This window comes from Cetorhinus maximus, chromosome 13, assembly GCF_964194155.1.
Source record: "Cetorhinus maximus chromosome 13, sCetMax3.hap1.1, whole genome shotgun sequence".
In the NCBI taxonomy this organism is placed as follows: domain Eukaryota; kingdom Metazoa; phylum Chordata; class Chondrichthyes; order Lamniformes; family Cetorhinidae; genus Cetorhinus; species Cetorhinus maximus.
In genome coordinates, this window is record NC_135891.1 from 103,948,291 (window position 1) to 103,960,364 (window position 12,074).

General features: G+C 42.3%; 1 protein-coding gene across 3 annotated transcripts in view; it reads left to right on the top strand.

Moving 5' to 3' along the window:
• Positions 1-7,185, top strand: part of LOC144688911 (rho GTPase-activating protein 45-like) — a 207,432-nt gene extending 200,247 nt beyond the window's left edge. For all 3 annotated transcript variants that reach the window (XM_078555938.1, XM_078555936.1, XM_078555937.1), the window contains exons 19-23: positions 257-394; positions 1,363-1,571; positions 2,877-3,123; positions 4,723-4,825; positions 6,386-7,185. In XM_078555938.1, the coding sequence (XP_078412064.1) occupies positions 257-394; positions 1,363-1,571; positions 2,877-3,123; positions 4,723-4,825; positions 6,386-6,963 (1,275 nt within the window). In that variant the 3' untranslated portion in view covers positions 6,964-7,185. The remainder of the gene's footprint in view (positions 1-256; positions 395-1,362; positions 1,572-2,876; positions 3,124-4,722; positions 4,826-6,385) is intronic.
• Positions 7,186-12,074: the final 4,889 nt, after the last annotated feature.

Consider the following 12,074-nt stretch of genomic DNA (forward strand, 5'->3'; position numbering starts at 1 on the left):
GTCCCACCCGTAATGATTCCCACCAAGCGTGGGACCGGAAAATCCCGGCCTGTGCTTCTTCCAGTACTCTGGCGTCTCATTTTCTTGTCTTCAATCTCTCGCCATGCCGCCCTTGTCCTTTCACTGAGCCCCCGCCATCTTATCTCCAAGCTTTCACTTTCTGCTTCCTGCTGCAAAGGAGTTAAGGATGACTGGTGTTACTGCACGTCTAGAAAACCTCTGTACTCCTCTTACCCCTTTGACATTGTGTCTTCAGGGAATCTACCGTGTCAACGGTGTAAAGACCCGCGTTGAGAAACTGTGCCAGGCTTTCGAGAATGGAAAGGAGCTGGTGGAACTCTCCCAAGCGTCACCACATGACATCAGCAACGTGCTCAAGCTATACCTGCGACAGGTAACAAAATGCCTTTCATTTCAAAAAGCTGGCGCGCCAAGTCTCATTTGAGTGGGAATTTCCCAAATATGTGAGAACATCTCTGAGGTTGGCCAACAGACTTATCAAAAATTGCCAATTTAATTTTTTCCTGAATATCTCTAAACGTTGTTGCTTCCATAGTATTCAATCCATCGGCAACACAGAGCAGCAATTAGCTTCACTAAGGCTCATGGCCTGGTATAAATCCTGAGTGCCAGGTCCCTGTTTTTCTGAATCTCATACAATTAGAAACAAAAAAGGGAAGAAAGTGGGGGCTCATGCCCCTGAAGTTGGTCCATAACACAATCAATACGGCTTCTATGTGTCCACTTGCACCATTTTCTAATACAAATCAACACGTATCACAATGGCCATTTCTAGGTTCACATCAGATTGTTCAACACACTTAATGCACAGCACCACACATGAAACTCTAACTTTATTCTTGGAATGTAGATCACATTGGGGCTTATTGCTGCTTATTGGCCAGTAAGATTGAATTATTTTATAAGCTTATTACTGGTTAGGGCTGCCAACCCTCCAGGTGTCTCCAGGAATTAAAGACTGATCATCAGGACATTGCAGTGAGCAACCTGCGAAAAATATTCAGGCAATAAAACAAGCATGTTTTTTTTAAAAACATGTCTTTGAATATTTTTGTTTGTTCATTATGTAAATATCGACAGTCAAGAATCATCCAATCAGGAAATGGTGAATCGATTCACTTTTTTTTGATTGGTGTGGGAAGGAGGGGCTTCACAATAATGGATATGTCAGACAACCAATGGTTAGAGGTTGGTGGGCTGGTTGGAAGCAGAAGGTCAAGTCATAGAAACATCCGGGAATGTGTCCAAGCGAGAGTTGGCAACCCTATTAGTCGCAAGTAAACTTTGTCCAAAAAAAAGGCTATTAAAGTCAATGTAACCAATGTGAGCATCGAATGTTAGCTTCCAGAACCTATTATGCTGTTCCGCCTCTATAATGATTTGATGGGCCTGGCCAAAGAAAGCCTCCAGGGCACGGGAGATGCGGGAAGTAAAGACTTGATGATTGAAAAGGAGTTATTGCTACTTGTGATGAGGCTGAAGGAACTGTTGAAGGACCTGCCGCTTGCAAACAAGGCCACGCTGCAGTACATCGTCAGACATCTTAGCAGGTGAGTGTAAACGCGACAAGTACTCCAGGTAGTTCCTAAATGTATCCTTAGCCTTAGTTCTATTAGTGATGAGGGGGAAAAGGAAGTCTGGGTTTTGTAATGTTACCTGTTTGAGAGATTTGTTGCTTTCATTGTTTTTTCACTTTAAGCGGTATTGCAGTGTAATTTTAAAAATTTGCTGTTGGGATGTGAGAGCTGGCGCACCAGTTTTCCAGCCCTGTCACCAGTGCTGGGGGCAGGTTCAGGGCCCCGGGAAGGCCTCCCACTCCAATGCGGGGAGCAGGCAATTTGGCTCATTAAGAGCCTTGTTAAACATAAGCAATGGAAGCCAGCTGGGATTTTTCAGTCTGCCTCCAGTTTCCCAAAGCAACAGGGGAGTCAGATAAACTGCCTGGAGGCAGGCAGTGGTCTTTTCTGCCATTTGATGATATCCTGGCTGATCTTTATCTTAATTCCATTTACCCACCTTGGGTTCCATGACTCTTAATACCCTTAACTGACACAAATTCTATGAATCTCCGTTTTGAAAATTTCAATTGACCTAGGGGAGAGAGTTTTAGATTTCCATGATTCTCCCTGACATCACTCCTCAATGGCCTGGTTCTAATTAAAGATTATGCCCCCAGGTTCTGGACTTCCCCAGCAGAAGGAATTGTTTCTCTCATTTTGGGGCAGAGTTTCCATCAGGTGGTTCCCCTTTCCCACGCCAACTGTGACTCGTTTTCCTATCTTGCAGTCTTTGGTGGTCTTGTGGTGGGATTCCCAGCGTCAAGAGAGAAGGCGGCGGTGGGAGCCAGTGCAGAATCGCAGAGGTCCTGCCACTGGGACATCTCCCGCCGCGCCGGAAGATCCAATGAGGGAACTTAAAAGGCGAGAGGTGAAGAAAAATTCAAAGTTCCAGCTGAAGGTCAATAATGAGGCTTTCAGCAACCAAGCCTGCGGGGCTGTCTGGAGGCAGAGAAGGCCACTACGAAACCCCTTCTTTCCAGTTGGGTATTTACTGCTTCTTCCTGTGATCTAGTGTCATCTGCCAAATGGCAGCCTCAGGAATTGGTGGCATACAGGATAAGCCACTCATAACCAAGTCCCATATCAACTCCCATCTGCGCACTCCCCCCCCTGCCCATCACTGTGGGTAGCAGCGGGGGCTGCAAACCCCAGCTGGGCAGTGAAGCAACAGCCATAGCCCACAATTTCTGATACTGCCCATTATGATACCATTCAATTTTAGGCAGGATCATGAAAGAGAATATCCTCCAGTGTCTTGAGTTTGGGCATGGAGTAATGCATATTTATTATGTTTAGAATTTCAGAACTTGAACAACATAATAAGATGTCTCCAAGTAATCTTGGGATTGTATTTGGGCCCACGCTGATGAGACCCAGGCCCACAGAGGCAACCGTGTCCTTGTCATCACTTGTTGACTACCCTCATCAGGCTCGCATTGTGGAAACGTTAATTATCTTCTACACGGAAATATTTGAAGCTAAAGCAGAGTTTAACATGCCTTCAGATGAAGATACCGTGGATGAAACATCGCCAACCGATGAGGTAAGTAATTTCTCTAAAATGTGAAAGCTGCTGCGTTTGAACAGTCTCATTTTGTGAGGGTGCTGCAGAACCTTTCATTTTAAAAACTCTTTTATTTTCTTAGGCTGTAAACTGTTCTGGAATAGTGCATTGTTTCCCTAAGAATTACACAATACAAAAAGGGAAAATTTCCATTAATTATAACTGCTTCTTAGATTTGCATGCAATCATGTAATTGTTTGTTGAATAAGTTGCACGAGTTTAATTGCTGTTAATTGATTCATGCGATGCAAGGCTTTTCAATGTGTGATGTACAACATTATATAGGTATGGCTGGACTGTGGAAGTCCTATTATGGACTATACACAGCCTTGTGTGCTCAACCTAGCAGAGTAACAGAGAATTGTTGGCAGATGTGAAGGGAGTAATTAAAGTTGTTTTTAGCCAGCAGTCATTCAATGAAGTCACTCTGCTATTAACACCAAGAGGAGACTGAGTAAAAATAGCTTTATAATGTATCCATGTCTAGCAAGCTATATAGCAAGCTTGTCCAAGTACACTGTAAAACAAATAATAAATTAGATAAATTTAGACAAACATTGCTGGTGGTGGTGGAGATAGGATTAACTTCTCTCACATGCTGAATGAATAGAACTGCCACCTAATACCTTGACATTCAATGGCATTGCCATCGCTGAGTACCCCACCATCAACATCCTGAAGGGGTCACCATTAACCAGAAACTGAACCGGACCAGCCACATAAATGTCATGGCTACTGGAACAGAGGTCAGATGTTGATCATTCCGGGGCACAGTTACCCTCCTAACTCCCCAAGACTTCTCTTTCATCTACAAGGCACAAGTCAGGAATGTGATGGAATACTGTCCACTTGCTTGGTTGGATGCAGCTCCATCAACCATAAGAACTTTAGCACTTAAGTCTCAGCACTTAAAATACCGGGACTAATGCTACTGCAGCCAAGAAGGCTAAAATATTTGCGAACATACGAAATAGGAGCAGAAGTAGGCCATTCGGCCCCTCAAGCCTGCTCTGTTATTTAATAAGATCATGGCTGATCTGTTTGTGTTTCAAGTTTAATAGAAGTTTTTAAAATTAGGATGCGCTGAGAATAGAGAGACTATTTTCACTAGAGAGGAAGGATCATCAATTTAAAATTGTTAGAATGAGAGCAAGGAGAGAGATTAGGAGGATACAATTATTAAGAGTTGTTCAAGCCTGGAGTGCTTTGGCAAAGACGATGGTTTGGAGTAGAAACCATTGCATCTTTGAAGAGAAAATTTGTCTCAAAAGTTGAAATAGATGAAGGGGGAGAGAGGCTAATGACATTAGCCTTAGATTATTATAGATAGTTGCTTGATGACACAATAGGACAAATGGCCTCCTTCTTTGCTTTAAATTTCTATGGTTCAATTTTATCATAAGTCACAACCCCTTTAAAATACTTTGAGCCCTGTATTGAAATATGGTCAGAGAATATCACTGGAGCACACTAAGCAACCATTCATTAATATCTCAAGTCTCTAAGATATCTTTTTTGTCTTGGACCTTAACAGAAGATATTTTAACCGAGATTTTATTAATTGAATCTGTGTTTCAGAGAGGGTCTTCTGCGGCAAGAGTGGGATCAGGGAGTGATTTACCTGACCTTGATGAATCAGCAGAGTTTGACAGAGAGAGGCTGTACTCCGATGCACTCTGTGGTAAGTACACAACAAACAGTCGTGCTTCGTGTCAGAAGGAGTCAAGAAGGTGACTCCAGTATTATATTCCTCCATCCTAAGTGACTGTGCAATCAGAGCTCTACCTGTGGCCTGGATCAATGTCAGCTCCTTACACTATTTCCACCTAGGCAATTTCATCTAAAATGTAGTGCATTCAGTTGCATGAATTTCCTACCAGCTACCAGGCTGACTTCAGATTTACTGAACAGTATTATGTACATGTGATAATTAACATGCGCACATGTTTTGCATGTCATGTCTTTGGGGAAAAGTTTTTAAACATCTTGATTTTATTGCCAATGTCTCACTTAATGGATGTTGTTTGATTCAAGTTATTTTAAAGCTGATTTCTATATGCCCAGCTGGTGGTTAACCCATGGTTAACTCCGGCATGCAGACTAGAAAGGTGCTGAGTTCGATTCCTGAGTTAAAATGAACACCCAGGGTAACATTGGGATCTCTACAACCGATCGCAGTGCTTTGGACTTGGAAGGGGAAAATAGGAATGGATTCCCACTTTTCCGATCTTTGCCTGGTGATCCCTGCTGGAAGTACACAGTGGGTGCTGTTGAGGACATAAACTGGCTTAACTGTGATGCCCCTCTGGATAAGTAGTCTGCTAACATTCACTGGCAAGGCTCACATACAAGTTACTGCTACTTGGGCGAGGTACTGGAAACTGCCACAAAGTGCTGTTCCAACCAGAGGTCAACCCATTAAGGGGAGGGGAAAAGAGGGGCAGAAATTGGTGTGAGAAGGATAAATAAAGCTTTGACTCAGTTTGTAGCATCAAGCACTGCTGGAAGCTATTGCTATGCTTTTCTCTGAATTAGGAGGTGTGGGTTCAAGCCTTGAGCACGTAAATAAGGTTGACTCTTCAGTTTGAGGGATTGCTGCATTGTTAAGGGTGACTTCCTTCATGAGATAATGTAACAATCCCGTGGTGCGATTTGAAAAACAGCGTGGAATTCTCCTGCTGTTCCGCCACTGTCACCCAAAAAAAAACCTCACAACTGACAATCCAGCTCAATTTGCTGTCTGTGGGATCATCCTGTTCACAAATTGGCTGTGGCATTTACCACTGTAAATAGTGACTGTACTTCAAGAGTAATTAGATGTGAAGCTCTTTGGGACTCTGAACGTCTGCCAAGGTTCTATATAATGCACATTCTTTCAGTGTACCGCAATAGTATAGTTCTAGCTGTACTGGTTCATGACCTTCATCCAAGGCCCAAGAATTGTCCTTGATTCACTTGTAGGTGTAACCACAAGTATACACCAGGTAGTAGATTGTTGAACAAAGTGGAATTTTGCCATTTATCGGGATCCATTTCTTTGTGGTGAAGGTTTACTCGGGTTTGTTTGAAGCTGGAGAGGTTACCATGTGATAAAGAGCAAAGTCTTTAATCATGTATAAGTGTTTATAATATTGACTTCATCTTATTGTATTAATAGAAATTATTGGCAGTACTTTTCACTGATTTTTGCTATTCCACAATATCAGCAGGATATTAACAACCTACTTATGTCATGTTTCAGAAAACTCTTTAGGATCGGAGAAGTCTTCAGAATCTCGCGAGCGCTCACTGGATTCTGACTTTGAGCTGGAAGATGGGGCACCTGAATGTGGTACTGGACAGACAGGGTGTGAGGAAGGGGTCCAGAGAAATCGAAAGGGACGTTTGCCAAAACAGGAGAGCGTAGCTAGCGCTGACGAGCCTCCATTCTACAATGACCATGCAGAAGAAGAGTGCAATAGAGTCTCGAAACAGACTGATAAAAATCAGGCTCAGGGTTCAGATGCTGACGTGTCACAGACTGAGGGATCAGTGCCCGAAATGAGTGTCGAATGCTCTCTGGCATCACCTGAACAGCTAAAGAAAGATGGGCAGGGAAACCCTGGTGACGAGGAACTGGACCACGCGAGAAATTCCAACAGGAGTCTGGCAGATTTTAATACAAACCAGTCAAATAATGTGGACGGAAATAATTGGTTGCCTGTCCATTTCAGCAGGCCACTACACGTGAGAGAGCGGCGCAGTAAGTTGCCGTGGCTACGAATGCGTCATGGGAAAATAGACATTGGGCGTGAAAACCGGGACCCGGAATTTGTCTAATCATATTTTGTCATAAGTTTGCTTTTAGCGTATAGTTTTCCACAAATGCTAAGATGCTTTGTTGTGGGTTATCGAAAGGATTGTATTCGTGGTGGCAGAACATACAATCCAATTTCATGATTCTTTAAAGTGTTTGCTGGTTCTTATTTTGAGGCAGAGACTGTACCAATGATACATCTAGAGGTTATCTTGATTAAAATGTGAATTTAGTTTGGTGAGTTCAAAAATTGAAATCGTTCTTATAATATGCAAAAGTAATGCCATAATACAGTACTAACGTTCAGTAGCAATTTACTTCAGGAGCATAATAAACACTGAAAAACTCCAAAATGAGGAGGAACAGAAGGCCATTTTGGACATAACATACATTGAGCAACTTGTCCAGTCATTAATTACAAGCATCTACATCTTACGACTCTTGGAAAGCAGTTATATAAGGATCCTTTGATGAAGAACAATCAAAACCTTTCGTCATGACTGTGAGATGCAGATATTGAATAGCTGAAGCCAGTGCATTGAGCACTAGGAATGGATTTATCTGTTTTTCAACTTATTTTTTAAAAAAAATTTCCTTACACCGCCCCCTTAAAATTCTAGATTCATGGAGGGCATTGGCAGTGCTTTTCATAGTCGTTCTCCTTATGAGTCTAGGCTATTCTGTCACATGGGGGCATCACAGACATGCCCAGTCCTGCCCTCATCCAATGTCGACAGACATCTGCTTTCCAAATGGGGTCACTCGATGGTGTTCAGGAGCAGAAACATGACTGATTTTGTTGCCTCCTCCTAACCCAAGAGTACTGCGAGCAACTGTTGCAATCACATCTACCAGTCCAAGATGCGATGAGAGAACTCAACACAAACCAGGGACTGAACTTGGATCTTCAGAGTTTCTGTGACGTGCTATGACATTAGGTGGTGCATTTGACCACTTAGTGTGATTTTGACCATTTATATCCAGAGCTCACCACCTATTCTCTGTGCCCAAATGTATTTTTTTATTTCTTCCCAGTATATGGGCATCGTTGGCAAGGCTGGCACCCATTACCCAACCCTAGTTGCCCTTGTGAAAACGGTAGTGAGCCACCTTTTCGAACCAATGCAGTCCATGTGGTGAATGTACTCCCACAGCGCTGATAGGTAGTGAGCTTCAGGTTTTTGCCCCGATAACTATGAAGGAATGGTGATATATCCAAGTCAAGATGGTGTATGACCTTGGTGGGAAATATACAAATAATGATGTTTCCATGCTCCTGCTGGCCTTGTCCTTCAAGATAGTTGAGTGTGTGGATTTCAGAGTAGCTAATGAAGAAACCTTGGCAAGTTGTTGCAGTAAATCCTGTGTAGATAGTGCACTCTGCAGCCACGGTGCATCGATGGTTCAGGAAGTGAATGTTGAAGGTGGTGGATGGGGTGTTAATCAAGTGGACTGCTTTGTCCTGGATGATGTTGAGCTTCTTGAGTATGGTTGAAGCTTCACCAATCCAGGCAAATAGAGATTATCCCACTTGTAGATGGTGGACAGGCTTTGAAGAGTTTGAAAGTGAGCCACTCAGCAGAGTTTGACAGAGATAAGCTGTACTCCAATGCATTCTGTGGTAAGTAAACAGCAAACAGTTGTGCTTCATGTCAGAAGAAGTTGTAAAGGTGACTCCAGTATTATATTCCTCCATCCTGATTGACTGAGCAATCAGAACTCTGTTATTCCTTTGCTCTACCTGTGGCCTGGATCAGTGTAAGCTCCTTACACTATTCCCACCTAGGTGATTTCATCTAAAACGCATTTAGTCTAAACCCCATAATGCTGTAATAGCTATATGGTTGGTTCAGTAAGTTGTTTTTTTTATTGATTCATGGGATGTGGATGTCACTGGCTAGGCCAGCATTTATTGCCCATCCTGCCCCTGATTGCACTTATTCAGAGGGTATTTTTAAGAGTCAACCACATTGGACTCTTTAGCCCATGTAGACTAGGTAAGGATGGCAGATTTCCTCCCCTAAAGGGCCCTACAACAACTTCATGATCGTCACCATTAGACTTTTAATTCCAGATTTTTCTTGAATTAAAATTTCACCATCCTACATGATGGGATTTGAACCCTGGTCCCCCAGATTGTTACCCTGGGTCTCTGGAATACTATCATGCCGTTTTATAAAGGATCAAAGAGGTGTTGAAGGTGGTGATATTATCTAAGAAAAGTGCTAATTAAGAATGGATGGCAGGACACTCAAGGTACAGCTCTAGTGGGGGTGGGGTGGAAAGACTAACAAAGTTTTAGTTTTAGATTTAAAAATAATGGAAATAGGTGGGAAAAGAAGAATCTATATAAATTATTGGAAAAAAGGGGGAGGGGGAAGAAACGGGGTGGGGATGGGGGGAGGGGGAGTTTAAGATCTAAAGTTGTTGAATTCAATATTCAGCCCGGAAGGCTGTAGAGTGCCTAGTCGGAAGATGAGGTGCTGTTCCTCCAGTTTGACCTGCTGAGTTTTTCCAGGTAATTCTGTTTTTGTCTCTCGAATACTAGTCTAGTGACAGTACCACTATGCCACAACTTACCCTTTGAGGATATTGAAGGTGGGAGATGATAATGCCATTGAATGTCAAGGTGAGGTTATTAGACGCTATCTTGTTGGAAATATCTTTATCTGGAACTTGAGCGACAAAAATGTCATTTGGCACTTATTAGTCCAGGCCCGGATATAGCCCAAGTCTTGCTGCATGTGAGTGTCGACTGCTTCATTATCTGAGGGATTGCGACTGGACCTGAACATTGTGCAATCATTGCAAACATATCCACTTCTGCTGATATGATTCAAGGAAGATCATTGAAGCAGCAATTAATAATACAGGAATAAAAACTAGTCTCAGTAATGGTGACCATGAAACTACCCTCAATTGTCATTAAAATCCGCCTGGTTTACTAACATTCTTTAGGGAAGGATATCTGCCGTCCTTACCGGCTCTGGACCCACAGCATTGCTGTTGACTCTTAACTGCCCTCTAAAATGGCCTAGTTGTAGCAATTAGGGATGGAGAACAAATGCTGGTCTTGCAAGGGGTACCCACATCTCATGAAAGAGTTTTAAAAAAAAAAAGCTGAAGATGGTTGAGCCTGGGATGCTGTGATCAGAAACTCCTGCAGTGACATCCCAGAACCACAACCATCTTCCACTGCTCTAGGTATGTTTCCAGCCATTGGAGAGTTTTCTGTCTGATTCATATTGCTCAGGCTGGCCATACCCAGTCAAACGCTGTCTTAATGTCAAGGGGAGTTACTTTCATCTCGTCTGGAACTCAGCTGATTTGTCCATGTTTGAATTAAGGCTGTAGAACCTGGCAGTATCCAAACCAAGTATCGATCAGCAGGTTATTGCTGAGTACGTGCCACTTGATAGAACTGTCAATGCCTCCTTCCACGACTTTGCTGATGACTAAGGATAGGTCCATAATTGGTCAGATTGGATTTGTCCATACTGTGGGGTAGATGCTCACCTTGTAGCTGTACTGGAACAGATTGCCTAGAGTGTGAAGTAAAGTGGTGTCCTTTATTAATGACTTGCTAATGCTAGTCTCAACCACATTCTGTCAATGAAGAAAATATATAACTGAAATCTTTATTGCCTACAATTAATCAGGCATGCTGGACTTAGCATAGCTGTGCCTCTCTAAATACATCCTAAATACATGGGAACAAGTCAACAGGATACAACAGCCAAAACTGGGATTCTTAATACTGGAAAAGAGATTAAATTTACCAGTATCATGTTGTAAAACAAATTAAATTAATAGCGTTTAAATTTCACAGCTGTAACAACAATTTATGAATATATTGAAATTATGATGGAGGAAATCCATTCCATTTTTAACCAATCAGCTCTAGTTTAAGAATGTATAATGACAAGAGGTTCTTTCTGAAGATTGTGCAGTGGGAACATTATTATAAGGAACACTGATTCCCTCCCAAAGAAAGCACATTTACTTTTTTTTTTTAAATCCAACTTTGCTTTATCGCAAATGTTAAGTCTCGAGCCCAGGAGAACAACTTAATTCTTAGGACTTGGCAGGTGCTGTCCTGGGAGCAGGTGCATGAGAGGAGCCCAGGATGACTGACCTTTTTTTTCCCCCCCACCTTGCACCAACAACTTGCATTTATATAGTGCCTTTCACATATGACAGCATCCCAGGGCTCTTCACAGAGGTGCAAGCAAACAGAATTTTCACAAGTCATGGGAGCAGATATTAGGACAGTGAAGTAAGATTTGGAGCATCTTAAAGGAGGAGAGAGAGGTGGGAAGGTTCAAGGAGGGAATTTCAGAGCTTAGGGTCCAGCTGAGGCACAGCCACCAATGGCAGAATGATTAAAACCAGGGATGCTCAAGAAGCCATGATTTAACACACGGCCTTCCATTGACAGGTGAGATCCAGGACTTGCTGTTTGTTGAAACGCACACTTTGTGACACCTTGATTTTGGATTAACTGGGCTTTAATGTCCCAATTTTCTGATGAAGGTCTTTCCCAAAAGCAGCAACATGTCTTCCCTCTTTTCAGATGCTGACACACCTGCTGTGCATTTCAAACATCTGCTTTGTTTTCATGTTTTGCAATTGCATTTCAATAGTTTTCTATTTGAAAAGAAACATCTTTTCAAAGGGTTAGTATATTTCAGACTTTCCCATCTCCTGTATGAATCACCTTATTTCCGGTTATACCACCAGCTTATGATGTACACTTACTGCCGTTAGTGAAGACCCTGTCAAATCATTATTTAGGTTGACAAGATAATCAATTAAAACAACCCTCACCATCACAAGACCACATTTGTTGTATGGTATAAGGTGATTCAGCATCTGATTTTAATATAGATTTTGGTGAGCTTTATTGGTATTATGTAATGTTACAGCACATGTGTTCTTAATACTTTTTCATCAGGGTATTGAGCAACTCTTTGGCATTGATGCACTGTGACTACATTTATTTTTGTTAATTTGCTTCAAATTCAAAGATACTGTGTGCGGGCAAATGAGCAGTTAAACGATGACATGTAAGTGTGCGTGTATGTGTGTACAACCTTACAGCAGCACAGCTGTGTAATACTCAGCAGGATAGGTA